The sequence below is a fragment of the Leuresthes tenuis genome, unplaced genomic scaffold (genome assembly GCF_036924035.1).
Source record: "Leuresthes tenuis unplaced genomic scaffold, fLeuTen1.0.hap1 SCAF_19, whole genome shotgun sequence".
NCBI classification, from domain to species: Eukaryota; Metazoa; Chordata; class Actinopteri; order Atheriniformes; family Atherinopsidae; genus Leuresthes; species Leuresthes tenuis.
In genome coordinates, this window is record NW_027325373.1 from 19,455,655 (window position 1) to 19,483,425 (window position 27,771).

At 38.6% G+C, this 27,771-nt stretch overlaps 1 protein-coding gene across 12 annotated transcripts in view; it reads right to left on the bottom strand.

The window, feature by feature from the left end:
- The window catches only part of mast4 (microtubule associated serine/threonine kinase family member 4), a 109,241-nt gene that overhangs the window by 39,830 nt on the left and 41,640 nt on the right, over positions 1 to 27,771 (bottom strand). For 7 of the 12 annotated variants that reach the window (XM_072371755.1, XM_072371754.1, XM_072371753.1 and 4 more), the window contains 2 exons: positions 18,639 to 18,670; positions 6,386 to 6,466 (listed from right to left, as the gene is read on the bottom strand). In XM_072371755.1, the coding sequence (XP_072227856.1) occupies positions 6,386 to 6,466; positions 18,639 to 18,670 (113 nt within the window). Of the gene's footprint in view, positions 1 to 6,385; positions 6,467 to 8,010; positions 8,268 to 18,638; positions 18,671 to 27,771 lie in introns of those variants that run through there. The other 5 variants (XM_072371758.1, XM_072371756.1, XM_072371762.1 and 2 more) reach the window with 3 other exon arrangements.

Sequence of the window (27,771 nt, forward strand, 5' to 3'; positions counted from 1 at the left end):
TTCAAGTGAGTGTGAGAGTTTGGGGTCAGCTGATCACAGCCGGCTGCAGGGTGCAAAGCATGTGGAGAAATTCTCTGTAGCTATCAGGGCTAAAACGAAACAAACTTTCCAACAAAATGAACCATTATAAACTTCTAACAAGGATCTTCAGGACCAAGATTATGATTACTCGTATAGTAATAAATGGGGATTATACTTTACGGGGGGAGGGGCAAAGTTCATCCCTGTAAATGAGCAATTCAAAACTAAAGTGATGTGATAAGGCTATCTTATAGTGTGTATGACATGCTAACACTGAGATCAGTGTAATGAAACAATCATGGGTTACTTAAATAATCAAGCACTTGTCTGTTTTTTTTTCTTCAAGCCATAAAATAACAGAAATATCAATCAACCACACTAGAGCATCTAAAAGCAGAGATAACATACATTAACATTGGAAGGAAAAAGGGTCTAATATCATTCAAGAAAAAATTAAGACACTTTTGGGGTCACACTCAGTATGTATCTTTACAAAATACTAAAAAATGAAAATCAGCCCATTAGGACAACTCGCAGACGCTGAAAGCATTTCCACACTGTTGCTCTGCTCCAATAAAATCTTTATAACTGCAGCATCATTTTACAAAATCACCAGTAAGTAACTTAAAGACAACACCTATGAAGTGAATTCAGCTACACTTCGATGATCCTCCACAGAATTAGACAACAATGCATGTGTACAGGGACAAAAACGGTGCTCCGATTAAAAGGGCAAAATGAGCTTTATCCATAGTTTTTCAACTGTGCAAGTAAGCATAGTGACTGTGGGTTGTTTCACCTCTGATACTATAAGGTTTTTTTTAGAGTTCGCTTTAATTGCCACTTGCAGTTTAGGCAACCTGACTCAGTTAGGTTAAGGAAAATGGCTGGGTACAAACATAAATTTCTACAAAGCTGATATTCTGTTGATGAATACTTTTGCCAGCTACAACATCACAATGCTTTGAGTCCATTTGATTCATTTATCAAATGTCATGTCTAATTACCAGACTAAAGTAAAATGATTTTTTTTAATTCAGCTCAAAACATCCGGTTATTGCAATTAGGACTAGGATTCTTAATGACCATAGCCACAGACTAAATGGATTGATAGATACAAGATACCCGAGAGTAAAACAAGCCATCCACACTTAGATGCACACAAATGGTAATGGTTTCTAAGATATTTTAGGTATGTTGTCTCTCACCAATCCCCTCAATAACCATGGAGGGCACAGTCAGACCTGAGGGCTCTCAGAATGCTGTCTAATCACTTACCAAGAGCACTGCCTGGAAGGGATTCAAAAGCTCAGAAAGAGAGACGGAGAACAAAATTGACAAAGGAAGAGCACCAGCATGACTGACACATAACCACTGGTTCCATTTATGTGCACCTCTTCTGTAATGAAGTGTTATCAGAGGTCATTTTCGTCAGCAGAAAGCCTGAGTTTGCGAGTTCATTCTCTCAGAGCGGCTCGACCCGTTTCCCTGCGGGCCGGTGTGACAGCCTTCACTCTAATTATGGCTCCACTCAGTTTCTGTGCTCCACATAAGAACAACGGTTCAGATGGTTCAAAGTCAAACCCGCATAAGGTAGCACGAATAGCAAGGTCACTGCCTGCAATTTGCTGACGTCACCAGCAGAAGATTTGGGTTACTGTCTTTTCACTGGCTTCAGTCACTTTCTGGCAGCTCTCAGAAAAATAATAAGGACGATTGTTGTTAACTATGTTAACAATAGTTTTGCTTAAGTGACATAAAATAGTCGCACGTGGCATCCTTTGTAAGTGGATTGACAATCTGGAGACATAAAATATCAGTCTTTGGAGAATAAGAACAAGCACAAATCTGTTATTTATAGATTCTGAGTGTATACTGAACATATATCCATTCTGGTAACTCATGAGCAGCATCTCTGCAACAAACAAAATATCCATTTACTGTTTCTCACCGAAACCACTTTCTGTATTTCTGTTAATGTCTAACAAAAGTGCACAGACCATTTCCCTTTCCACCCAAGCTTTAACAATCATGCTATGTTGACATTTATTTGTGCGGGCTTGCAATTGTCTTTAATCATCTTTACCGTGGCCTTTGCTACTTTAACACCTCTTGGGAGTCACTTCTTACTATGCACATAAGTGATATATTCTGTAGTGTAATAAACTCTTATGTGCATGTATTCATCACTGATAAAGACCAAAGAAAGTTTGCTGCACAACTGAACAAGTAGGTGTGTGAAAATCTACAATCAATTATTCTAACTTATTAAAATCAATGCAAGTAATGCGAGGCCTTTGGGAATTATAAGGATTCCACACAAATAAGAAAATGTGATTATAGACAGCTGTACTTTTCATGTCTTTGTTGAAGATACTCAGAACTCCCAGTGCAGGCAAGAAAAAGTTCTACTTTAGCATTAACCTATAAACGTGGACCATCTCTGCTAACTAAATTGTTCAAGTTCAGTAATGTCTCTGGAATTTGATAAATTAATCACCCAACCCACTGTCCTGACATTGCAAGGCTGTCGTTTCCTACAATGTCAAACAAATGAATGAATCATTATGTTGATGGCTTGGAATACAGTTCATCTTTTATTTGTAACCCTATTTTATCATGTTTTCGAGTATTTTTCATAGATATTAGGGTCCTCAGTTTGTACAGATATATTTCATGGTGACCTGTTTATAATAAACCTGGAGTTTGTAAGGTTAACAGTGATAATCCTGTCGGATATATGGATGGAACCACAAAGACGTTGTTACCCAACATGAGTTAGAAACCTATATAGGATGGCAAGGTGTTGTTTGAACTCACACAGCAATCTTTGATCATGCTCTTTATTTGTGAAGCTATAAATTAGTTGGTCTTTTTAACTTCACAGAGGATTAAAACCAAAAATATTAGACTGTACTATAGTCAGGTTGCAAGAGGAATACATGGTTTGATCAAGTAGGCAGTTAGCGAATGTTAGCTGGTCAGCACATGAAACTATACAATATATTTATATAGACTGTGGTCCTTAAGATCCTTTAAAACACTGATAAGATAGAATTGGGTTACAAAGGAAAGACTCAACAAAATGGTTTGTTGGCTGCAAACGTCTACAGGGGCTGCTTTTAGCCTTTTCCAGCTCCATACATCCCTTTATAGCTATAAAACGGTCAAAGTTTTCAGGTTATATGGTCAACTCATCGATTTGATTTCTTTTATATCTGGCACTCAAATTTTAGGGATCATCTTTGCTAATTTCGAAGCTATTCCAGACCATAGACTGCACCCAGACCCTTGGCTTTTTTGACCACTTGCAGCTTGCTGTTGCAGAGTAAATATCCCTGTCTGAGAGTAACAAATAATGGTGACGCACACTGTAGAACGTTTGATAGCCCTTTCTCAATTCATAGGCTGTTTGGGATATCTGTAGCGATGCAAATGTAATGAAAAACACCTGAATGCAGAACTGGGTGATGATAAAATAACAAATGTTGAAGCAGCATCTCTATCACACACATTTTTGTGTTTGACTTGGCTTGAATTGGACTATATTACTTAAGTGCCTTGAGATGACAATTGTTGTAATCTGGCGCTATATAAATAAAATTTAATTGAATTGAATTGAATTTTCATCTGCGTTACATGGAAATACCTGACTCCAGTAGCTTTAAGAAGAGTTGTTAGAACAGGGATACAAATGACTTTTTGAGATGAACAGTGAGTGATCTCTCAACATGATTAAAAAAAAAGAAACTTTGTGTGTGTTATTAGTTCAATAAGATTGTGTTAGACTACAAATATGAAGCTCATCAGTCCACAATATGAGAGGTCAGTTCCAAAAAACTTATTCTTGCAATTGAAGCTGCAGGTGTGAGATTTAGTCATACTGGATAAATCCTTTTGTTTAACTTATAAATATTCTATTATACACAATAAATAATGCAAATGTCTGGGCAGTCAAGCACTCAGTGGTTTTCAAACCCTGGTGTCAGTTTCCCTAAAGGGTGCGTTTATTTCACCTTTAGTCCCACATGAGAGCATCACTGACGCACAGGGCTTTGATAAACACACACAAACACATGCTTGATGGGCAAAGAAGCCAAATCTGGTTCAACAGGACTTCAACAAAATGGAACATAATCTAATAAGAGTTGGTTAAACTTGCCAGTCAGTATTATAGACTGCTGTGCAGCATTTTAGCCTCTGAAGAGACTCGACTTTCACGGGCGTTTTACTCATCGTCGATTTCATGTCCAAATGGTGCTGCACACATTTTTGCTTTGAATGCCCACTGCTATTGCTACTGCCATGTAGGGATGGGCGATATGAACAAAAAAAATATGACAAAATGGTGACGCATCCTGGGTATTTTCTAAAATCATTTACTCAGATCACCGTTTTGAATACTTTAGTTTCTCTCTCGTAATAAAATGTTTATATATGTTTATATATTTCCGTTGTAAAAAATGCGTCTGAGAAAATAAATTTGAATCAACATTATACCATTTTATAACAATATTGACTTCTATCTTTACAAGACGTACTTGAATACACTGAAGTCTCATGGAAGTTTTTACCTGTTTTTTACAGATAAAGTTTTTTACCTTTATCTGTATCCTTTAATGATTTCAGCTGTGTTTACATGAAAAATGTTTTCAGTCAGACCGCAGCCCTTCTTTAAGAAAAGCGAGCGCTTGTGCTGTTCTGCTGACTCTTGAAAGCGGAGGGGCCACGGTTTGTCCAACACTTCATGCTAGTTGCTTTTTTGAGAACGTAAGCAGACAAAATTGCTAATTTGCCAACAATGAGGAGAAATTGGAAAAGAATTTGCGGCTCACCGTGTCGTTCAAAACACGGGTGAAGAAGGGCCACGGGGGACGAAAACACACACGAGCATGGCTTTACAAGGGAAACAGGTTATTTACTGCAGCGTCAGACAGTTGCTACCACCCAGCCCTACTGCTTTGGCTTTGAGCTCTTTCTACCTATAGCTACCTTTATGTATAGCAATGAGCAACCTATTCAATGAAGCCAGATAAAACTCATACAGTTTATCAATATGAAACTATCCTTTTTTTTTTTTTCTTCAAGCATTTGACTAAACGTGAAAACAATACAACTGGCCACAAGTTTTGATCATAGTATCAGCTGCTTTGGAAACAGAAGTGTTATAATACTCCATTGACACACATTGTCACCAACTTATTCATCAAACATGAGTCAGTCACTATTTGTTTTGCCAACATGGCAAACCATGTGTTTTCTAGCATGTTAAACTGGGCTTCTTTCAATGCATAACAACCTATGTTTAGTGTAATAAATGACATCAAAATCTCTTATTGTGAATAATAACCATAAAGAAAGACGAAGCATCTCTACACTCTTATATGGAGCTGACTCACTTAAACGCCTGCTCCACTTAACTCTCTATGAAAGCTGAGCAGTACAAGAGGAGAACAGGGGTGAAATACGTGGGTGTTTCATGCTATTCATTGATACAATAAATTCTCAAAATTTTGTGTTTTGAATGAGCTGGAGGGGAAAAAAATACTGAAAGATTCATTCTAACAGTTTGTCTCTGTGAATATGTATCAGAATCAGAAAGCACAGTCCGATTTGCATCAGTAAAACAGGCCTTAAGAGGAAGGGTCTTAGTTATGCTTTTTCTCCAAGTATAAAAGAAGATTGGAGCAAAAATTCTCCTCATGTCTTCATTTTTCATTCTGTAAAACAATCTGATAAGACACAAAGACGCACATATCTCATCTGTCCTGATCGGGTTTGTTTGATTAGCGAACAGGTAACAATTTGAAATCCCAAAAGTCAACAGGATAGAATAAACCTAAATGACCCATTTGAAAGTCCAAAATGAGGTGGATGAAATGTGGAGTTGAAGGAGATAATTATCTTAGTGGCTCAAGATAAATCTTAATCTGCAGCTCAACCAGCACACAAATTTTTGGATGTTAACACAAACTAGTTCAGATCAAAGCAATGGAGTTAGATATTGAACCTTTATTAGCTTTTACTATTTTTGAATACTCATCATTCCTAAATGAATCAAGCCAGGATTCAGACAAATTGGGACCATTCCTCACTTTGATGTATTGCAAATGCCACAAATCCTACTTAGCACATGAAAGAGGAGCATAAACCTCAGAACAGAATGGGGCAAGATGGGGGAAGGGGCGGCGTTATCCACATTACATAAGCGCCATGTCTTCTTTCAGTGTCAACGACATTATTTCAGTAGGAAGAACTGAAGACTCAGCTCCAGCATTATGACAGATGAACACAAGATTGACTCAAACATGCACTGACAAGCCTGTCACAACAACACAGCCATGGTTGAAGAACTCTTGCTTACCTCCAGAAATGAAAAGCGTGCAACGGGCTGCACGGACTGCAAGGGCTAGTGGGAGTGGGGCTCAGGCTTCGGGGAGTGAGGCTGGAAGTTAAATTGAATGCAGTGAATACCTATCTTTTAACACACACACACACACACACAGACAGAACAGATCCTCTTCCCCACCCTCCTCGCAGCTCTGACACGCGCCCAGATGAAGACAGCAACGTCATGAAAAGTAAATGATCCGTGTCAGATGAACCTAATCATGTTTGAAGAGCGGGTTCCTCAGCCATTTGTCTGGTTCTGCAGTGTTTTTGACATTAAGCCTGTAGACTGATGCACACTAAAATGGCAGAAGCAAATAAAGAGCACTTCGTAAAAGACTGCAGATTACAAAATGAGTTCTAGGTTAACCGTTTGTTTGTTGCAGCCGAAATCCTACAGAAAGACTTTTGGTTCACTAAGTGATGTCATGTATTGAGTGTTTTTTCAGATGGACTGTCAGCAGTAGCACTGCAGAGCATTAGGTCATGCAAAGGTGAGTAACTTTTACTGCAGTGGCCTCCAAAACTGTTTAATAAAGCATAGTCCAACAGAAAAATCCTTAACATGATGCAGGAAATTAGCCTCACCATAAAGCACTAGGATTGTAGAAACTTTTTAAAAGAACTGGAGCCTGATATACTTGATTTACTGTGTGTTAAAGATCTCCCTGTGTGCCACTCTGTTGTCATTGGTCACATGTTACTATATATATATATATATATATAATAAACCTTTGCACTGTAGTTCACTATGAAGAAATATCACGCACCATCTTAATGCAGTGAGCAACAAACCCTCTGATAAAAACACTCTTCCAATATGCTCTCTTCCAACCCATTTTAAGTCAAATTGACACACTAATTGTTGAATTTGGTCTTAAAAGGAACGTGATGCGATGTGAAACGTTTAGCTTAGAATTGGCCAATTATGAATATAGAAATATAGAGATCAAATCTGGTATGGTTTTCATTGTACATTAAAATAAGCAGCACTTCAGAAAAATGAATTCATTGAGGGGACTATTTTGCATATGTCCCAAAATCTGCATAGAAATAACGTCATTCATCAGCCCATTGGCTCAATTACATATTTCAAATCCTCAAAGACAGGGAACCAGAACAAATGCCTTGTTGACCTAAATAACGAAAATGTATCAAGTAATTGAAATGGCAGTGGCTGTGATAAACCAGACGTAAACCACAGCCTTCAGAGATTCATTGCTTCTCACCTTATTGATCTCATCCAGAAAACACTGCCACAACACTGTTGATAGGTGCTATGTGTGTGTGTTTCCTACATGTGCGCCGTTTGTGTCACCTCTGCACATAAAACCACTCCTTTGCATAATCTGTCTACCACACACATGAAAACAGAAACCTGTCAACAAATCTGACTCAGACACGCGAGCAGGCTGCTGTTGCCTAGCTGTGCAGGATTTGACATCAGACTTCCTGCTGCAGATGCTGCTGCTAAATGCTAACACAGCCCAGAGCATAAGGGAACAGTGAAACACAGCAACAAATATGACACACAGAGAGATGAGGCTACACGCAGCAGACGAGCTGCCTCCCCAGCAGGATAACGGAGGAAATACTCACTCTAGCGTCAGCCCTGGAATTCTCAGCCTCTCCCGCTGGGCTTTCATGGCTGAACTGTGCTCGTTTGCTCTATTGTGGTCATGATATGCGTTCACACTGCCCGTCTGCAGTACCCCCCCCCCCCCGCTCCGACAAAGAGCCAAACCCAGCCACCACACAGCGATGAGACGGATTGGTTTTCTCTCCCCCAACAAGAAGGGAGGGGGTGAAAAGGAGGGGGGTGCTACGGTTCTTGTTTTGGTCTTTCCACGTTCCACCTTGAAGTTGTCAAATGAGATCCTCAGTTGTCAGCTGAGGGCACGGAGGCAGGACAATACCCCTTCTTCCCTCCCCTAATACACGCCCCCTGCTCCTTCAAGCGCAAGCCCCCCACCACCACAAGCCCTCCACCAGCTGGTGACTTGCTCCAGAGCAGAAAAGCATGCAATAAACTAAACCTTGTCTACGTGCAGCCACCTTGACAGACGCTAACACAAAGCTACACAATATAAGCACAACTCCAGGGATGATGTCATCTTCGTAACAGAAACATACTGCACCACTAACAAGTCCACATCCGTTGGTGTACAGGAAGAGAAGCACAACGACAAAAAAACAGAGTGAAAATTAAATAAACAAGTAGAGCTTCTCTATGTGGTATTATATGTTGTGGTTTTAGAAGTCATAAGTGTTAGACGTGATTGAGGAAATAAAGACTGAAATCCAAACTAAAGTCACTGCAGTTAATGTCATGAGAAACTAAAATATATGAACACTTTTGGTAAATAAGTGTGACCTTACAAAATCTAAATCTCAATTGGAAATAATTTTTTAGTTATTGATGTGTCCCTCTGAGCCAAATCGGGTTAGTTAATAAAATAAATAAATAAATTCACTAGGATGGACACTGGATTAAGAAGAAATCATCCATGAATTACATGGTATCATTTGCACCCGAGCAGTTGGTGAATGTTTCAGAGAAATCGAATTACAAACAATAAATCATTTTCTACCACTTCTGTTGAGGACAAAGCAGTTATTAGTGGTTTTGTGGACCACAATGTAAAAATAATCCTTCCAATTAATTACAATAAACTCAGAAAGAAACACATTTTTAAACATTACACAAAGCTTTGCAGAAATTTAATTTATAATGAACCTCATAAGTGACCTTGAAATCAATAAAATACAAATAAAAAAGATTTCATAGATGTGAGCTGGAGACGCTTCTAAAGAAGAGCATTAAGAGACAAACTTTAAAAGCTCAAAGGTATTTGGAGAACATATTCTAGGATTCGACAAACAACTGAACCTAAAAGTACAATTTTTTACATTAACAAGAACAGTTAGGATGGTTTAAACAACCCAGACAAAGCCGAGGGTGTTTGTGGCCAAAGTATCCTGATCACTGCAGGCATTTAAACACAGCATTGAAGTCACAGCTCATCATCAGTTAAATCCTCCATGATGAATTTTGTCTGCATTTATTGTCGTAGATACTCTACTGCAGGAACATTAAGATCCAAAGAAGTCAAAATAACCTGTGACTCAGGGGCAGGAAATTGTCCACATATGAACTGCTAAATGACAAAAGAGGGAGGTCATTATAGATAATTTGACACTGTGTACGGTCTGAAATGCGTCACCACAGAAAGTGCAACGGATAAGTGCTGCATGATGATGCGTTAACCTGGACAAGATGGTAGAGGCAGACAACAGTGAGCTCCTGCCTCATTCACTCCTCCAGTATAATAATGAATTCTTTATTGCTATGAGCATGTTTTAGGAGCAAAGAGACCCTAAAAAAGACACCTATGACTGTGTCAACCACAGAAGCGGGAGCTGAGGGAAGAAAGAACTGGAGCATAAGAAGGTGTGGAGTTGTGTGGAGACTTGGGCTCAGATAAGGTCACAGGACAGGAGAGTCAACCATGTTGGCTACTCCACAGCTCCAGATCGTCAGATACCAAGTGTTTTTTTTTCCAATTTTCCACCAGCCTTTGTGGATTTGCTCAAAGAATTTTACTGATGCGAGGTTCTAATTCATGTGCACGTAAACAGTACTGGACTTTCATCGAAACGAGAGCTTTTAAAAGCTGAGGAAAATACAACCACCAAATCAAACCCAAAAGGCTTTTTAAGAATCAAAATGGGAACAGAAATACATCTAATGTACACTTTTCAGTTCTTTATTGGGGGTTCAATCATTTTTTCTGCAAAAGCTTCTGGTTTTGAGAGATTTGGGGGCCGTCCTCCACCGTATTTTAGAGAACCGTCTACAGATTAGATTAGATAGATTTTGAGGGACTCAAGAGTACGTAGGATCACTACCCTGCTGTAGAAACCATCCTTTTTTATTAGCTTTTTTTTGTTAATTAGGCTCGCAACAAAGGGCCCAAAGCATGATCGATTGGTACTTCTTTTATGGAACTCATTTTTCTCCAAGTAAAAGAAAAAAACTCACTCAGGAAGTTTAAATGAACATCCATTTTTTCAACCTGATGTTTCTTATAATTCTTTTATAAAACCAGAAAACAACTAGTAAACACTTTGCTGTATTTTTAGCCCACATATGTCCTTCTCTTCTGTCTGCCGTGGCACATTTATCCGTGACTTTATTGTGTTTTTGAAAACTTGTGGAGGCAAACCTACAGCCATCCCTATCGCTCAATTTCTATCAAACTTTTCTTATTCCAAATTGTAAACCAAAGATAAAACACTAATGTTTCATCCTCAACTTAATGCATTTTGGAGTTGAGCTCGATTTCTACTCACTAAACTTTGCAAAGCAACAGAAATTCTTCACACAGCCTCATATTCAAAGCTACACATGTAAACAAACCCAAATGTGATGGCCACCAATTCAAAATGTATTCAAATAAATTCAAGTAAGCATTGGCTGCAACATTTTTGAGTTTGTCAACCGAGTGAAATATTCATGAATGAGCACAGATACAAGTGTGTTTAGATTCTGAAATCAAGACAGATATGCAGTGAGTCGGCCTCCTTTATTACACAAGAACATTCACCAGCTTACCTTTGCCTTACTTTTTCTGTGTATTCAGCTATATCCTAAACCATGTCTCGCTGTTTTACAAGGAACCACAAAGTTAGTCTGAATCAAGCAAGTGAGACACTTAATCTTGTGTCCATGAAGCATTCATTTCAGAAGAAATCCATTGCATCTTAGTCACAAATTATTCCCGTTTGCTACTTTTTCTGACCACCGTAACATGTTTTAATTTAATCAGAATCAAAGGTGCGTGAAAAAAACTGGACTGAGGTCATTGTGTTTTAACCCAAGTACCTTTAGGTTTGTTAGGACATCATCTGAACCTTCGGGAAGCTGCTTCCAACAACTATTTATACAATTCCGAACCCACCAGCTGAAACTGATGCCTTCCTAATGCTGAGACAGTTCAGGTGTGCAGTAGTGAGAAAGCAGACAGAGTCAAGCTCCATTTCTACCATTTTTTACAAAATGTTTCTGCTCCTATTTGTATGTGCAAATGACTGCGAACACCATTACCACTTTTGAGGTCCTTGTGTTTCTTGTTGTGCTTTATATATAGAGGAACTTACCAAAGGATCGTTCCACCAAAATCAAGTTAATGTGTCATTTAATGAGAAGTACAGACGGGTTTCTTTGCAACGTCCCAGAGGTGTGTGCAGAAAGCAGCACTCAAATCGGTTTGAATGGCCGAGTTGAGCCCCTAAATTGAAATAGCAAGCCAGTAAACTTCACCAATCACCTAAAAAGATGGATGGAAATTCATAGCAAGTTGCCAAGACCAGGCTAGGACTCAAAAAGCCAGCAAATTGTCTGCAGTACAGTCCAGGTCTCAAAATGCAAAAGTGACCAATGTCACAAGACTCACATCGTAAAACTAAGGAGAGAACGTGAATCAAAGCAATAGGATTTACATTCTCAGTGATGTCTGTTAAGCTAGCAATTACTCACTCAGTCTGGGACAGTGGCTGCCTACGTTGTTAGCCTTCACCGTGCTGTTTATATGAATAAATCTGTCATCGTGGACTGCTTTAGTTTTGCCACTCTCTGTCAAAAAATGGATCTTGTATCAAATATGCTAAGAAACTGTGTTATGGGAGTTTTTTACGCTTCCTTCCTAATACCTCTGATGAGAAATGAAATAGAGAACTTTTCTTTTTCTTCCCTCCGGCTATGTTTTATTTTTCGTTGCAAGGAAAAAGATCAGTCCACACCATTCAGCGGCAATCCAGGATGTGGTCTTGTTGATGCTTAAGAGACAGGTAGTTAACAGAATTATCTTGTCTGGGTGTTAATCAAGAGACAAATGGTTTAAAATCATCAGTGTGTCTGGGTGAGACAAATGGTCAATGTGGATTGGAGAGTTTCTTAGCTCTGAGACATAAAATTTACCATCACAACTGCAAGATGTTGACATTATTCCTGAATGTGAGTGGTTTGAGTCGTCATTCACAGCTGGTGTCATTTCTGCTAAATGTGGCTGAGTGTGAACTATGACTTGTCATGAATGTTATTAGAAAATGGGCCTAGTAAAACACACGTTACCACCATCCTGCTGATAGTATCAAATAAGGAGAGCAGACACACAATCAGTGCAACAAAAGATCATTCGGAAATATCGCCAGGTTATATTTTCCACAAGTCTATTAAAATTTTAACTTTTAAATAGTGACTTAAGATAGAGTTATTTAACCCTAACAATGACAATGTGTGTTTACTAAGGAAGTTGATTACAATCCTATGATCGCTAATCACAGTTTCGCACCATAGCTGTGCGTATCCGATAATGTTTGCAGACAGAAAGACCCGTCCATAAGATGTGAACTGAAACATTTTGAAATATATAAATGTTCGTCTTTTCAGGAATTTGAAAAAGAGCAAATAGTAAGTTGATAAGTTATAACCAGATGCTGTAAACATCCATAAAAGTGTAACAGTGAATGAAATCTATTCACTTTATGTTGTCCTGACATCATAAAACAAATATAAAAGGAATAAATATTAGGCAATGATTTGATTTGTTTTCAGGATGGTAATTTGAGGCTTTTTTGTGACTAACTGAGGTTTTCATACAAATGTTTGACCGCTGCTGTACCTGAAGTAAGAAAAAAGTGACTCATTTACAGTGTGCAAAAGAGTCTCTATTGTTCAGGCTGAATTAATCTGAAGTGTAGTCACATGTATCCACTTATATCTAAATCTTCTTACCTGCCCTTTGGTTTTATGGTACTGTGAGCCCTTTATTTACATGATTCCATGACTCCAAAAGCTTACCAAAAAACTGCTAAGCTAACAACGTCTTGAAATATTTTGTGACCATGTTGTTTAACTAAAGGGGCAATAAATGATGGTTTAAATCTTAACACAGCAATGGCATGACATATCATGAAATAAGGGTGTGATGATGATCTTACCGGAACATGCAGCCTGTTTCTCCGTGTGCCTCGTATTTCCTGCTCATATTCGTTCATGCAAGTCTTTAGTTTTTCCTCCACAGAATAAACTACATTCTTTATTTAGAGTTCCCACAAAGGAAGGGATAAAATTAGACTCCATACTGGTCTATTTCATCTGTGAAAGAGAAATTTATGAGCGGTTTGAGCGGATGCAAATTCAGTTCTGCTTTTTGCTGTGTTTGTTTTGGGCTGAGTTGCTGCCCAAGAGCAAGACACAGTTCACTAAGATTGTGTGAGGTCCCTTTGCGGAATAGAAACGCTGGCATATGAATCGGAAAACACCCTCATCATGAAACCAAATGCTTTTGGTGAAGACAACAAATAGGACTTTCTGAATGATGAATAATAGCTGCCAAGAGAAATAAAATGAGCATTTCCGGTACACTCTTGAGCACCTGTTATCTTTAACAGTTTGCGACTACATGGGTAAATTAACTGCTAGTTAATTTTGTAAAAAACTGTTAAAATTTCCATTTTCCTTATCCATGTTTATTTAGCCTGCATGAAACAACACAATAAAATTGCTCAGGGTGAAGTATATAATGTGTGTTTGTAGGCTGCTCTTGACATTGTTGTAGTTTCACCACAGTGGAGTGGTCAGGCTCTGTATCCCAGTTCTGAAAAATTCCCCTTCCCAACTTTATTGACCTATAGTCTTAGCAGAGAAGTATCAAAGTCACAGGTTATAAAGTTTCCTGCAGGAAAGTTGATTAACACATGACACAAGATCCACTGTGTCCAGCTTTACAGGCTGAAGTAGTGGCCTGGTCAAACATTCTCCAGTGCAGAAGTGAAAACTATAGGTTTTAAACTGAGTGCATCAAGAACAAGTGCATCAAAAATACACGTACAGGTGTGTAACAGCTCTTACAACGTATACAGACGTGAATAACTATCAGTGACAGAGAGACCCCTGCAGTGGCTGGGCAAAAATATTGTACTTGAACACACTGCAAAGATTATATCCAATGACAAACTAGTACAGACAATCTACACCTGTGCAAGAGACTTCACAGTGCAGATGTCCTCCATGCATTATTCAGAAAGGGAAACAATAGACACAGTGTTTGCATCAAGTCAGGTCGTTCAGTTTTTAGTATCCAAAATAGATCAAAGGCAGTCAAACCTGCTTCAATGCATTCAGAGCTCAAGAATCTGTTCCAATTTAAACTAACATCATATGGATTGCTTTGTGTGTGTGTATTTTTATCATTTAGTCTATAAGCTTCATACATAGAAAAATAACAGTCATGTCAAACTGCAGAGCTTCTTCATTACATTGCTCAACTGATTAGTGATCTGTCTCACTGACAGATGCAACGCCAATTCAAGATGTTGAAAAAGACGAAGACACAGTCCAACAGAGCACGAAAAGACAAAAAATAGAGGAAAGGCAGGTGTTCAAAAAGTCTTCCGATGCTCCTGACAACTGACTGTCAACGTGGAGTTTTAAGCCACCAGACAATATAAAAGACTAAAGTTCTAGTCTTGCCCTTCAACAATGAAAGCGTGCTGCTAATCTAAATAACTAACAACCTATTATTATGTCAATGCAAAAATGTTTTCTCAGAAAACCATTCCAAAGACACAATTCCAAATCTTTTGCGAGGCATTTCTTCAAACCAAAGCAGGACAGTTGTGTTAGGTGTAGGTAATCACTTTTCTCACCAAAGAAAATGTTGCACTGGTGAAATTAAAGCTTCTACAGCTCAGTAAACTGCTGAACACAGAGAAAAACCTCATTTGTAATGACTGAGTTAATGAAATGCGGCTGACAGCATCTGGTAAACTCAATGTAATCAAATCACGGTCAACAGATCCTCCTTAATATCGTGTTGCATGGAAAAGCAGTTGATGAAGTTGGCACAAGGATGTGTTTGGCATCTTCGAGCTCCAAGTGCGACAGGCTGTGGTTTTGCGCTGATGATGGGAAACGAGATCTAACATTATGGTCAACAAATCCATCACAAATCCAAGTGCATGCTGAGCTGCATACAAATGACTAATTCACAGTTATCTAATTGAACCCACAAAAGACTTCCAGCTATTAAGGTCAGCCTATAAATAGTAACCTCTCAACTAGAATGACTTGTGATGAAAACAACTCCAAATTTGAAAGCCTGAAAAAGCTGCAATCCATCACACATGTAGCCATGGAAAAGAAATTACAGCCATAAATGTCTGAGTGATGAAGAGTGTGAGTGAATGGCTAACACTGCTAATTAAAAGCCATGGCGGAAGCAGTCTGCATGTTAATGACATCAAATTTTCAATAGGTGGCTCTCTGTCACAGGAAAACCATTCAGAGTGTTCAGCAGGTGATGCAGCATGTTTAAAGAGCCAGCCTTCCTCTCAATGCACTTTTTCTTTCTGTGATTAGGAGATAAGTAGATGTAGATTCTGAACTTCAGCCAGATGCTGTATTTGTCCCGTCCATGTTTTACCGACCACTCTTAACACATTGAACAAATGAAAGCAGAGACAATAGATATGAAATATTTAAGTGTCTTGATGCTCCCTTTATAAACATCTACCACCTGAAGCAAAGTGGCTGTAATGGGTTTGAAACATTCATATCAACTTTGTCATATTCCCACAGCATTACTATGGCTACCAAAGGTCACTAGAGGCTCTAGTGCTCTAAATATATCCATCTAGTAATGGGTCACCTCCATTACAGTCAGCACCTCCTCCTTCTGACCATGAAAGACAGAAATAAGGCACAGTTCATGTCTGGGGAATCGGTTATGCATTCACCTGGATTAAATCTGTATCTCATCTGATGTCTCACCAACAAACTGTAGTTAATTACCAATCCAACACAAAGATTGCCGGACCAGCCGATGTCGAGACACTTTCTTCCAAAGCCTTGTCTTTTGATCACAAAACAGAACTTAATTAACTATGTTGGTGTATTTTGCTTTCAACAACATACAAAATAGTCACTGGAATGAAAACAGGTGCACATCTGCAAACAAGGTTTTCTATAAGCAGTCAGTTTAAGATCCTCATTATTTACCCTACAACTAATTAGAGAGAGAGAGAGAGAGAGAGAGAGAGAGAGAGAGAGAGAGAGAGAGAGAGAGAGAGAGAGAGAGAGAGAGAGAGAGAGAGAGAGAGAGAGAGAGAGAGAGAGAGAGAGAGAGAGAGATCAGGAAACACCAACTTAGAAATGGCAGCTTGATTTTAAACACCATTTCAAATTCAAAAAGGTCATTGCAGCAATTTCTACAAACCAAATTAAATTGATTTTGCTGACTGGGAAGCTCATCTGAAAGGAGAACATACTGAATAAAGGTGGCAAAACATCTGTAGAATAGCTGAAATCCTTTTCAAACAGAACAGAGCTTTTGAGATTTCATCTGAATCAGTTATGCAATCCTGAAAGCTAACTGAAAACCAATTAAATGTACTTAAATGACACCTCTGAGTCAGTGAATCCACCAATAAATCAACTACATCATGAGCAGACCCTTATAGTCTCTATTAGAGATCACAGAAGTTTTATTAGCAAAAGGGTTCCAGTCTAAGTTAACATGTTTTATAAAAGTGAAACATTTAAATCTAAAAGAAACCATTTCAGGGTTACTTCAGTTTAAACTGGAAATGTCACAACAATTATTTTGACTTATTATTATGTATTTGGATGGATCTATGGAATGTGCTGTGAGTGAAACCCCAAACGCAGGAATTTAAAAAGGTACAGCACAACGGAATGTGATTTTGGACTTTATTGTAATTGAGCTTTTGACAGCAGATTAGCACCACAGGCTGTTTTACAGGCTATGTTACGCTCCTGCTCAGAGACCGCCTCGACTCTCAGTCCTAAGGGATCCTTCTTCGGACATCATAGCAGCCAGTGCAAAAGCTCAATCTAATTACAGCTGGGGACCACCATGGTCCTCCTGTGCTCAGATGCTTTTTCATAATTACTCAGAGCAAGGAGTGACTTTAGACAACTGTTTATTTCCCACAATGCCAGTGTGAAGCTGAAATGTGAACCCTGAGCCTTCCCTTTGTTACAGTGTGCTGAAACAGGCTGCTTAGTGATGCTCCCATGATGCACTGAGCACCACTGCTCTCATCTCACTCCTAAGTGCACTGTTGAACGTCACCTCTGCATCAGCCAGGTATTTACTTTGTCACTGCTCTTTCTCAAACGCAGAACATCTGTAAAGCATCACGGCCCGCATTCCGCTCCAAAACAATCTGGATTGCAACACCATGTGGCAATATGGACACAGACCCAGTTCGTGTAACTCAACGTCTTGCTGTCAAAGTTTTTATATAGCACCAAATCATAACCTAAACACTGTAATCTTAGGCTATCTCATAGTCACGTTAGCATTTGCAGTATTACAGCAACCACAAACCAACGAGAGCTAGAGATAAGGTGCACAGAGAGGCAAAAGTCCAAACTTTTTTTGAAGCAGGATTGTCTTGGTACGTATGAGTTGTCAGGGTTTTATCTGCAATAAACAGCAGTCAGAACGCTTTCAGTTTGGAGAATCAGATGGTTTCCTGATGGGAGGAATAAGTCAAAGGCCACTCGGAACAGGCCCAACAGAGGGACCAATATTTCCTACATCTAAATCAACTAAAACCTCCAACGTCTAATGAGTTTATATAGAATATTATATTGTTACATTTGCATTAGACAGTTTTCTGCCAAAGCCCCCACACCACCATCGCCTGCAGTTACATGCTGCCCATTAAGGTAGAACAACATACCCTGTTGTTTCCGTTACTATAGACACTCAGCTGACAGTTTATTTATAAAACTAATTAAGTCCCTACAACAGTCCTGTAGTAAATCCTCCCTCCATAAAGTTTATCACTTTCAGTTTTAATTTAAACACCTTGGAAGAAAAGCTGAGTCAAATGTCTGTTCATTATGGAAAATGGTGCTGCTGATTTACACTGTACTACACACACTTGACTCAACATCTCTCTTAATCAGTCTATCTTTCACTTCAGAAGGATTTACTACAACTTCACTAAGGTTGCTTCATTTGTTTTAGCATGTTATATCCAATAAAGTGGCAACTGGGAGGAGAGTTTCCAGACACACAGCTCCAGAGTGCTTAAAAATAAAAGGTCCAACAACTAAAATCGCATCTAGTTATTGATTTAAATGGGAGCTCTCTTTTGTAAGTCTGTGGTGCATGCGTAATAGTACTTACAAACTGCCTCTTCTGGGAAGACTCAGCTCCTTCTGTAAAGAAAAAGAAAAGAGTTATAAGAACAAATATTAATTATTGGCTTTCTTTGTGTTCAGTTGAAGTATTTGCTGTCATCAAAGTATAACACATGAGCACTAACAAAGGATCTCTGCAAAATAACTTCATGTTAGATTGTCAGATGTTATGGAAGAACTGGGAACACATCTTTGACCAATGGTGGGTTCAGCAGGAGGCGATGTGACCCTTCCTGTGTGTTAAACTCAGCACAACCATGATCAACATTCATTTCCCCCCCTCAGTTAAATTCACACAGGGAAAATTCCTGCTGGACAAACAGAATATCAGGTAGTTTATGGAATGAGAGATGTGTTGTTGCTTCTAATTTAGATTAACAGACCGTAGAATTTGTGTTGCTTTATCATAACAAGTGTTAATTATTTGTTTGGTTACGCTTTTGATTTTTGAGTCTTTATTCAAAGCACATTTTTTATGATCCCTCTAACATGGATTTATTCTGTGGGATGCACAAAAGCTGCTGAACGAGATCTGATAGCATAATATTTCATGGCGAATCACAAAGAATAGGTCCGTACCCACAAATAATTCAAAGCTAAAATGAGGAAAGTGATAATCAAGGTAGCGACTGAGACTTTAGTGATTCTGCAGCAGCAGTGGCTTCACAGCTTCAAAAACAGGCAACATATGGAGGGAGATCACAGAGCAGGTGTCAAACTGTTACATCCATTCTCCAACTGGGAAATAGGTTTAAAGAAGCTACCTCTGGATTGTCATTTTTTTCTTAAGTCATGCATGTGGAAATGCAGAAGTGCCAGAAAGACTTTAACAGAAGGATACACCTGGGCCTCCTCGGTCCTAACTCAGTTTTTACAACCTGCTCATCACACCTCTTCAAATGAATAGAATAGTATGTGGAGATGAAGCCAGCAACAGAAGCCAGTTACACAAGAAACGAGTCCGAAAATGCTCGGCAAACTCATTGATTTCTGGAAGGATTACGCATTCCCACAAGCTTGTTACTAAAAGGATATACTGTTCGCAAACATTTGCAGCATTGGAGAGGCCTTGAGCTCATTCTACAACTGTGGTTAAATGTGCTATAACAAAGCATATCAGGTCGACAAGCTTTTTCTTTGTATATATCAAAAACGGAAGAATACAATAGCAGATATTTCTTATGGCTGAACTTTACCTCAAGCACCCATGTAAAGAGTTTGATTCACTGGTAGGAAATCAGCATTAAATGCACATTGGTTTGCTAAACCTTTGGATGTTCCAAACTCAAAGCCACTCAGGTTTCTACTTTCATCCTAAAAATCAGCAGAAGAGTAGGATTTCCAAGAGTTCCAACACCTTCCCTGTAAAATTACTGACTCAAAAAGTCAACTCTGCATCAACACCAACCAGCTGGTAAAAGGGGCTCATCTCCAATAGTTGGAGGAAAATGTAAGGTGTCAAAAAGCAGAAAACTGAGTGACCCCCATTTCATTGAGTTAAAAAGTGTAAAGACAAATTGAGAGAAAGTACTGCAATATCTAATGGTATGAACTAAGAATACAGGTTCTGTTCTGCAAAGAAAACAAGAAAAGTGACTTCACAGCCTGCATGTTTTCACAATGTACGTCCAAAAGAAACATCAAAGGAGAAGATTACAATAAAACTTCAGAGAGGCATGGGTTCTCTTGTAAAAGTTCAGTCAAATTCTGAGCCCAAGCAAACCGAACTGTCAAGAACCTGATAAGGAGCCAACAGGTCAGCCACCTCCAAAAGTAGTTGATATTCAGACTCAGCATCCTGCAGTGTGAACTGCCCAAAAACCAAAGCTCTGCCATCACAGACAAACCAAGCAAATAGAAATATATAGAGTAATGTAAGACTTTTCTTTTTGTGAACATTAAAATGAACATTAAAAACTTTTTTCTCTGAAAGCTGCTGGAGGACGAATACGTAAAATAAATGAGAGCAGAGATGATGCTGCTGCTTCAGCATCTGTAGACATGCGAGCGCCGCATCAACATCAACAGCCACGTAAGAAACATCAGCCACAATTTTCTGGGTGTTCCTTCATCCCCAGCACATCTCTCTTTTACATCACATCTGTAAGAGCAAACGCTGCATCCCTGTAAACTGTACTGATGGCCAGACTCAGGATCTGATTTGGGGATCTGATCTACAAATCCCACCGATTTGATCACTGGACATTTTATTGTCTACCAATAACCTGATAAGAGCGAGCTCCTTTGTCTCAAACATTGTAGGACATGGAGTTGATGTGTATCGGCTGCTACAGTCAGCAGAAAAGGTGCTAAACCCCACTCTCCCTTTGCTATCAATTAGGGCTTAATGTCTGGCTTCCCCTGCTGCCTGGATAAGACCAAGGGCAGCGCGTTTCCTTGAGAGACATGACCGCAGCCAACACACCACTAATTACCTCACAGCAAATGGCTTACACTAATCAGATGCCAGCCAATCACAGTGCTCCAAATCACAGCGTGAAGTCTGCGATATAAATACATGTTTTCCTGTGAAATCAATTCACACCTCAGGAAAATATTTACATAGAGTTAAAGCAATCTTGTGATGACTTCCTCGTTTTTGTTTTTGGAGCCTTGACACCTTTCTGAGTAAGCAAAGCTTGTGCAGAGAAAGGGCTCCATTACTGCCAGCAAATGTATTCAGCTAGCACTGCGTGACATGGTTTTAATGAAACAGAGCAGTGAGACATATCAAACCTGTAGTTCCACCTCAAACTAATGTTTGGTTTTGTCTGTGTCTCCAAACGATGTTTCCTTGTGTTCCTAAAGCAGCCCTGGCTGAACACACACAGGGATGCATATACTGCACTATGCCTTTAAAGGGTTTATGTAATGGTCAATTTTGGCCAATTAATTTTCCGAATACAAAAAGAAGAACAAAGAGCCAAAAAACAAGACTTAAGTCCTGCTGATGGCACACATGCATTTCTGCAGATGTGAAGCGTGGGTCTACATCTGTGTCCAAATGATGGAAAAGGCTTATGAAGCAGTGAGGTGACTATTTAAAGATGGATATTATTCTCATCTTTTCCAGTTTTCTATACAACCCTAGTTTTAGAATGAAGCCTGATCCCTGTGTTTAAACTGTCAACTAGTTCACAAACACATAGTACAGTTTTCACTACTAGAGGACTCACTATTGAATTAAGGGGGGGGGGGGGGGGGGGGGGGGGGGGGGGGCAGACAGCTACTGATACATATTGGACACAGCTTGAATACAGCGGTGCTTCATAATTATGCACCACACATTCATAGTTGTGTTGCATAAACAGAGGCTGAAGGATAGACACAGATGGCATAAAGCTGCACTTTTTAGTAGTCATAACAAACATATTTGTTCATGTTCAAATGATGAAAAAAACAATTAAGTTAGTCATTTAAAGAACAACTGATTGTGAACTGTTCTTCAAGCCACAAAGCTCTGAGTGCAGATGTTTACAGCCGTTTATCAATAACTGCGGGCTGGTTTTTAAAGCTTAATAACCCCCAAATATCTTTACCATTTAGCCTGAACAATAAAAGTTTTAAATGTGATTTCTGTACATATCTCACTAATAATCTCTTAAATTATGCTTCTCAGGCAGAACAAGAGTAACAACTTCATGGTGGAGATGTCTCAGGAGTACAATTAGCTCATCAGGTTTTTTTTAAACGACAAAGAAAACCACACTAAAGAAACGCAAATATTAGCAGCAGCTATTTTATTTTTGTGAAATTCTTATTGGCTCTCAAACGGATCTAATAAAAATGGACAGGGCTCCTGTGGGTGTTTCTGGAAGGCCGGCTGTGACAGCACACAAATAAGCACCATGTTGGTGGACAACGACATGGCCTGCAGCCAGCTATGCTGGTCTGTCCATCACAGAACATTTGGTGGAGATGGTACAGGATTTGTGGGGAATCTGGAATGTTTTTCTCCGGGACATCACTCGTGCATCCTTGTACTCAGCAGATCTCCTCTCTTCCAAATAAGCATCCACTTGTTTTATTTTTCCTAATCCATATGCATTCCTAATCCATTCAAGACAAAAAGTCAAACATGTTCCCTGGACTCTTGTTGAGATGCAGAAGCATAAACATGAACTGCCTTTAATCCAGACCTCAGATCTGAATGAAGCTGTCTAGGTCTTGAGTTCTTACTATCTTAAGCCATATTAAATCCTTTTTCACATCAAGTATCACATCTCAACAAGCAGTGGTGTCAAACAGCAGGAGCACCATTCACTCAGGGAGAAAATATCTGCTGTAACAAAAGAATTCAGCAATTACAAGGACGTTGGACAAGCTAAAGAGCAAAATATCATCAACAATATGAAACATCAGTGCAGAGCTTCTTTTAACCGTAAAATATTTGTGAGCTTTGAACATTTTCCCAACAAAATCTTCTGCTTCATGTTGTCACTTCCGCACCGTTTCACAAACGGAGAAGGATCACATGTTTAAGGGAAACAGGCAGAAGTTGCATATTTTATGCACGCTTCAAAAATGTGAGATGGTGGCAAAAGCTTAATTGGAAAAAAAAAGCAGAATTATGGGGCAGCAAGTTTCCTTTGCATTATTAATTCATAGTGTGGCAAAGCTCAGCACCTCTGATCACACATGAGTCAGAGCGAGGACCGTTGTCTTGGAGAAAGAAAAATCATGACTGTATCAAGTCACTACTGTGTATAATTTTGTTGTTATTACTTTCTCCGCAACAAGCCACAAATCAGGGCTATATTTTTCTCTTTGCTGTCATGTGGTGCCACTTGTGAGCAGGTATAAATTGTTGCCATGGAAACTGGCTCTTACTCAGCCTGGGGAATGATGGCAAACTTTTGATGTTTGAGGTTAGTCTGAAAGTGTCTTTGTTACTTTATATTAAGGACCAAACTGTAAGAAAACAAAGAGCTATTCTCTTTGTTTTTCCAATATTGTTGACACATTTTTCTCTTTTCTGTAGCATCAGTGGACTCCAAGTTCATTACTGACATTCCTCTTGATGTGCCAAGAGTCGAGCTCAACCCGAGCTGTATGCTGACGTCATGTCAACGTTTCAAACTATCGGAGTTATGATATAAACAGCACCCAGAACACGCAGGGTAACTGAAAAAGATGGGAGACTACTGTGGGATCCATCTCCGTCATGGAGACAAAAAACTGAAATATTCATCCAAACAAGTGTTTTCTCTAACTTTTAAAGTTAATTTAAATAGCAATAAATGTTGTGTATCATACAACTCCAGTTCCAAATATTGCTACTTTCAAGTTTAAGATGAGTTCATATTTTTCATTATATTTCAAAATGTCACATCTTTAGTATTTTATATGTTTTCTGTACTCCATTGTGAATAAAATAAGTTTATGAGATTTGCAAATCATTTCATTGTGCTTTTTTTTGCTTTTTATAGAGCATCCCGATTTCTGGAATTGTGGTTCTACATCTTTAGTTTCTTGGCAATTTAATACCTTGTGTTTCTTTTCAAATTATTTCATTGCGTTAATGTTGGTTCAGCATATACTCTTTTACATTCAACTCTCTAAACAAAACAAACCACATATTCTTACTGAAACGCCCATTAGTGTCCAAAGTTTGTGATGTCTGTAGTTTTGAGATGGTCACAAGTTTCAGGCAATAAATGTAAATTTCTTGCATCTATAATTTTTTTACTTACTTGCATATAGATTTTGAACTCTTTTTAAAGGCGACAATTCTTAAATATTTCCATTAGATTTTGTGATCCACTATGGGCTAGAAGGTCGTAGAATAGTCGATACAAACCGAGAGCAATTGTATGAAAACATTTTAGTATCGGAGTAACAAACCAGAAATGACAGCACATCTTGTGTATCTATTCATTTATTTATCTAGTAATCGTTTTGGTGCATGAGAGAGAGCAATTGTTACATGATGAACCTTAAAGTGCGCTTTGTTCCGCAGGGTAAATGTCAATGAATGCCTTCCAGCAACATCATTTCATCTTCAAGACTTCACATCAAAGCAGGGGTACTCCTCTTGTAAAAAGGCCTGTGTGTATTGCTGCATTAATAATTCCCCTTGATTTATTTTGGATTTACCCACATTTCAAGATCAAAAGTGTACTTCTTAGTTTAAATGCAGTTTGCTGCTGACTTGCAAGGAAATCCCCACTCACATCAGACCATCACCTTGAGTGACATCAGAGGGTACACAAAGTCAAATCTCCCATATCTTTCTGATCTATGGTTATCAGAGGGATAACTTACAACAGCTACTTGACTAACTGTAATCAAAAGCAATGCTGAGTAATTACAAGAAACCATCATCCAACACTCAGCAAATTGTAGCCTAAGGTCATGCGTCATTTTGATAGAGAGAATAAGTGCAAACCGACATATCCGTTCTCTATAACCGCTTTATTCTAGTCAGGGTTGTGGGGAGGTCCATGAATAGATGGTACACTCTGTCACTGTCAATCCCTAGTCTCACTCTCGGGCCACTGAGCAATTTGAAGATTAACCTTAGATGTATGATTTGAACTCTGAGAAGAAATTGAACAACTGGAAATCCCTCACAAACACACAGAAAGTCCAAAGTTTACACAGAAAGCAGCTGAGGATGAACTGTGATGATACCACTGCATCACCTGTAGCCCATCTGTCATATTCTATGACTGGTTTGTAGCCTTTTTCGCACAAGACAAGCTCCAAATCACGATGATAATGATGATGACGCCGAGTCTAAAGCAATGCTAACAGCTTTTTGAAGCTATGCTAATGCTAACATTAGCATGCTAACAATCTCAAAATGATAGTGCTCGTATTTTGAAAGTCTGACGTTGACATTCAAAACAACTGACACTAATGAAGAGATTTACATGTTTCTGGTCATAAACTATAGCACTGGACAAAGTGAAACCTAAAAACAAAAGATGTTGGACAAAAACTTGAGGGTATTCATCCATACAATTTAACAGTTTATCTCAAAGAAAAGTGAATGAGAAACAGAGAGAAGCTCTTTAAATTTTTCTATTGCACATAGCCTCTTCTCATCTCTTTATTTCACGCCTCCTCTCTCCTGCGTCCTCCCGTCTGTGATCCAGAGAGCTATCTCAGCAAAACATCTTAAAGGACCTTTGAAGTCCTGACGCACCTGGAGGAAAGATGAGTGAGGACAGAGGAGCATGGAGCAAGGACATCCAGGAGTATCCTTTATTAAAGTCTTTCTGGCATTTGTCATGCATAAAGGGGACTGACATTGTCCTGATACTGCAGACTGTTGATCATGATGCACCTGTGCTACACATCCATAATAAGGGTGTCTCATTTATGTCAACATCTTCTTCTCATTCTTCTAACCTGATAAAATTTGATATATCGGTTTATTGATTGGCATCTCTCTTGATATAAACTACTCTGGCTTAGAGCCCCCCCAATAAAAATTTATAAATATAAATGTAGATCATTTAAAGTATTATTCATTGTCTTCAGCGTCATGAGGAAACCAACAAAAACATTTATCAGTTGCTTGTGGAGTTAAATAGAAAAATTAACAGAGAGAACCAACTACTTTTTAAACACAATAAGCAACTACTAGCTGGTATCAGCCTCTCGTTTGCTATATTGTTCTCATTTTCAGCTATTTGGTTAACAAAAACTAATTAAAGATGTCACTTCGGGCAGTGTGAAGTGTTTTTCAGTACTATGACATTTTCAGACTGAATGATTAATCTTGAAAATAACTGGTAAGCAGATTAACTGATCATAAAAGTAATGAATACCTAAAGGTGCGTTGATGTTTACTGTACTGCACAAACGGTACATTATAATAGATGCTCTGAAGTGTTTCAGATCCATTGCTGTTACCTTTTAGAAGAAACTGTACTGCCACATAGTCTTTATCAGCTACATTAATGTTAATACAAGGGTCTTTTCTAAAAGAAGGACAATCTCAAAGAAAAAAATTTGAGTGAGGATATATTCATGGAGCACATTAGATGAATCTAAATGAATGAAGAAGCTTATCAGCGTTTAAATGAGAACAACTGAACAAAATCTCAGCATTATCTTAGCTGAACACTGCCCCAAAGTCAGATACCTGATGTGTTTCTGAAGATAAGGAAAGGTCAGTGAGTTCAGTAAAACCAATTATCTGCTGCACACACAGGTAGTAAGTGAAGCAGGTTGTTTTGAATTGCCTACATTGACCTTAATTAGAAAACAAAGAGCCCTAGACATTTATAAATGGTAAAAGATCTGACGTTTGACCATACAGAAACAACATGAGAGCAATTGACTTTTGTTAGCAGTGACAACAACATCAGTAAACTGAAACTGATTGTCTGAGGTAATATTTTTTACCATTACTCTTAGCTCAGTCCGATATCGATTTCTGCACCAGCAGGAACATGCAACAGCAAAGCATCCAGATACTGTTAGAGGGCTTTGCTGGTTAACTCTCTTTGTGCTTTTAACTGCATATTAGGTGTCATAAATGCTTAATCCACTGCCTCAGCTACAACAGGGAAAAAATTCAGTTCATGACTGACATAGATCAAAATCCTAATCTGATGATTTCTCTTTTATCAACTTTTAATGTCTTTTAAATGGAACAGTAATGCCAGAATGAGAACAGATCTGAAGAGCTTTTTCTTTACATGAGAGGATTTCCTGTCAGACTGGAGAGACAAATTCATCTGATAGAGAAAATCTCAAATTGATTTGGTTGATAATCTCAACTATGATCAGAAAATCTTATTATACTTTTATAAACCATATCAGCAGCAAAAAAAACAGTCAGAGGTGCGAAATCGCAGTATATAATGTGTTTTAATGAATGGGATGATGCAGTGTGACCACAAGAATGAGATGCATTAGGATTCATTTGATTCGGCTGAGCAGATGACATCGATTCATCATTCGGATTTTACTTTAGTAGGAAAAATGTTAACATTGTTAGATAGAAACCATATATACTGTAAACCCGTGTCATTTACCAAAGAATTTCTGGCCTTAGCTTCTTTGTAGAACCAAGACTGCACAGAAGTACAGACTGTAACACATAAAACACTAGAATTTGTATAAAGCATTCCGTTTTTGCTTGTTTCCTCATGATGCAGCTA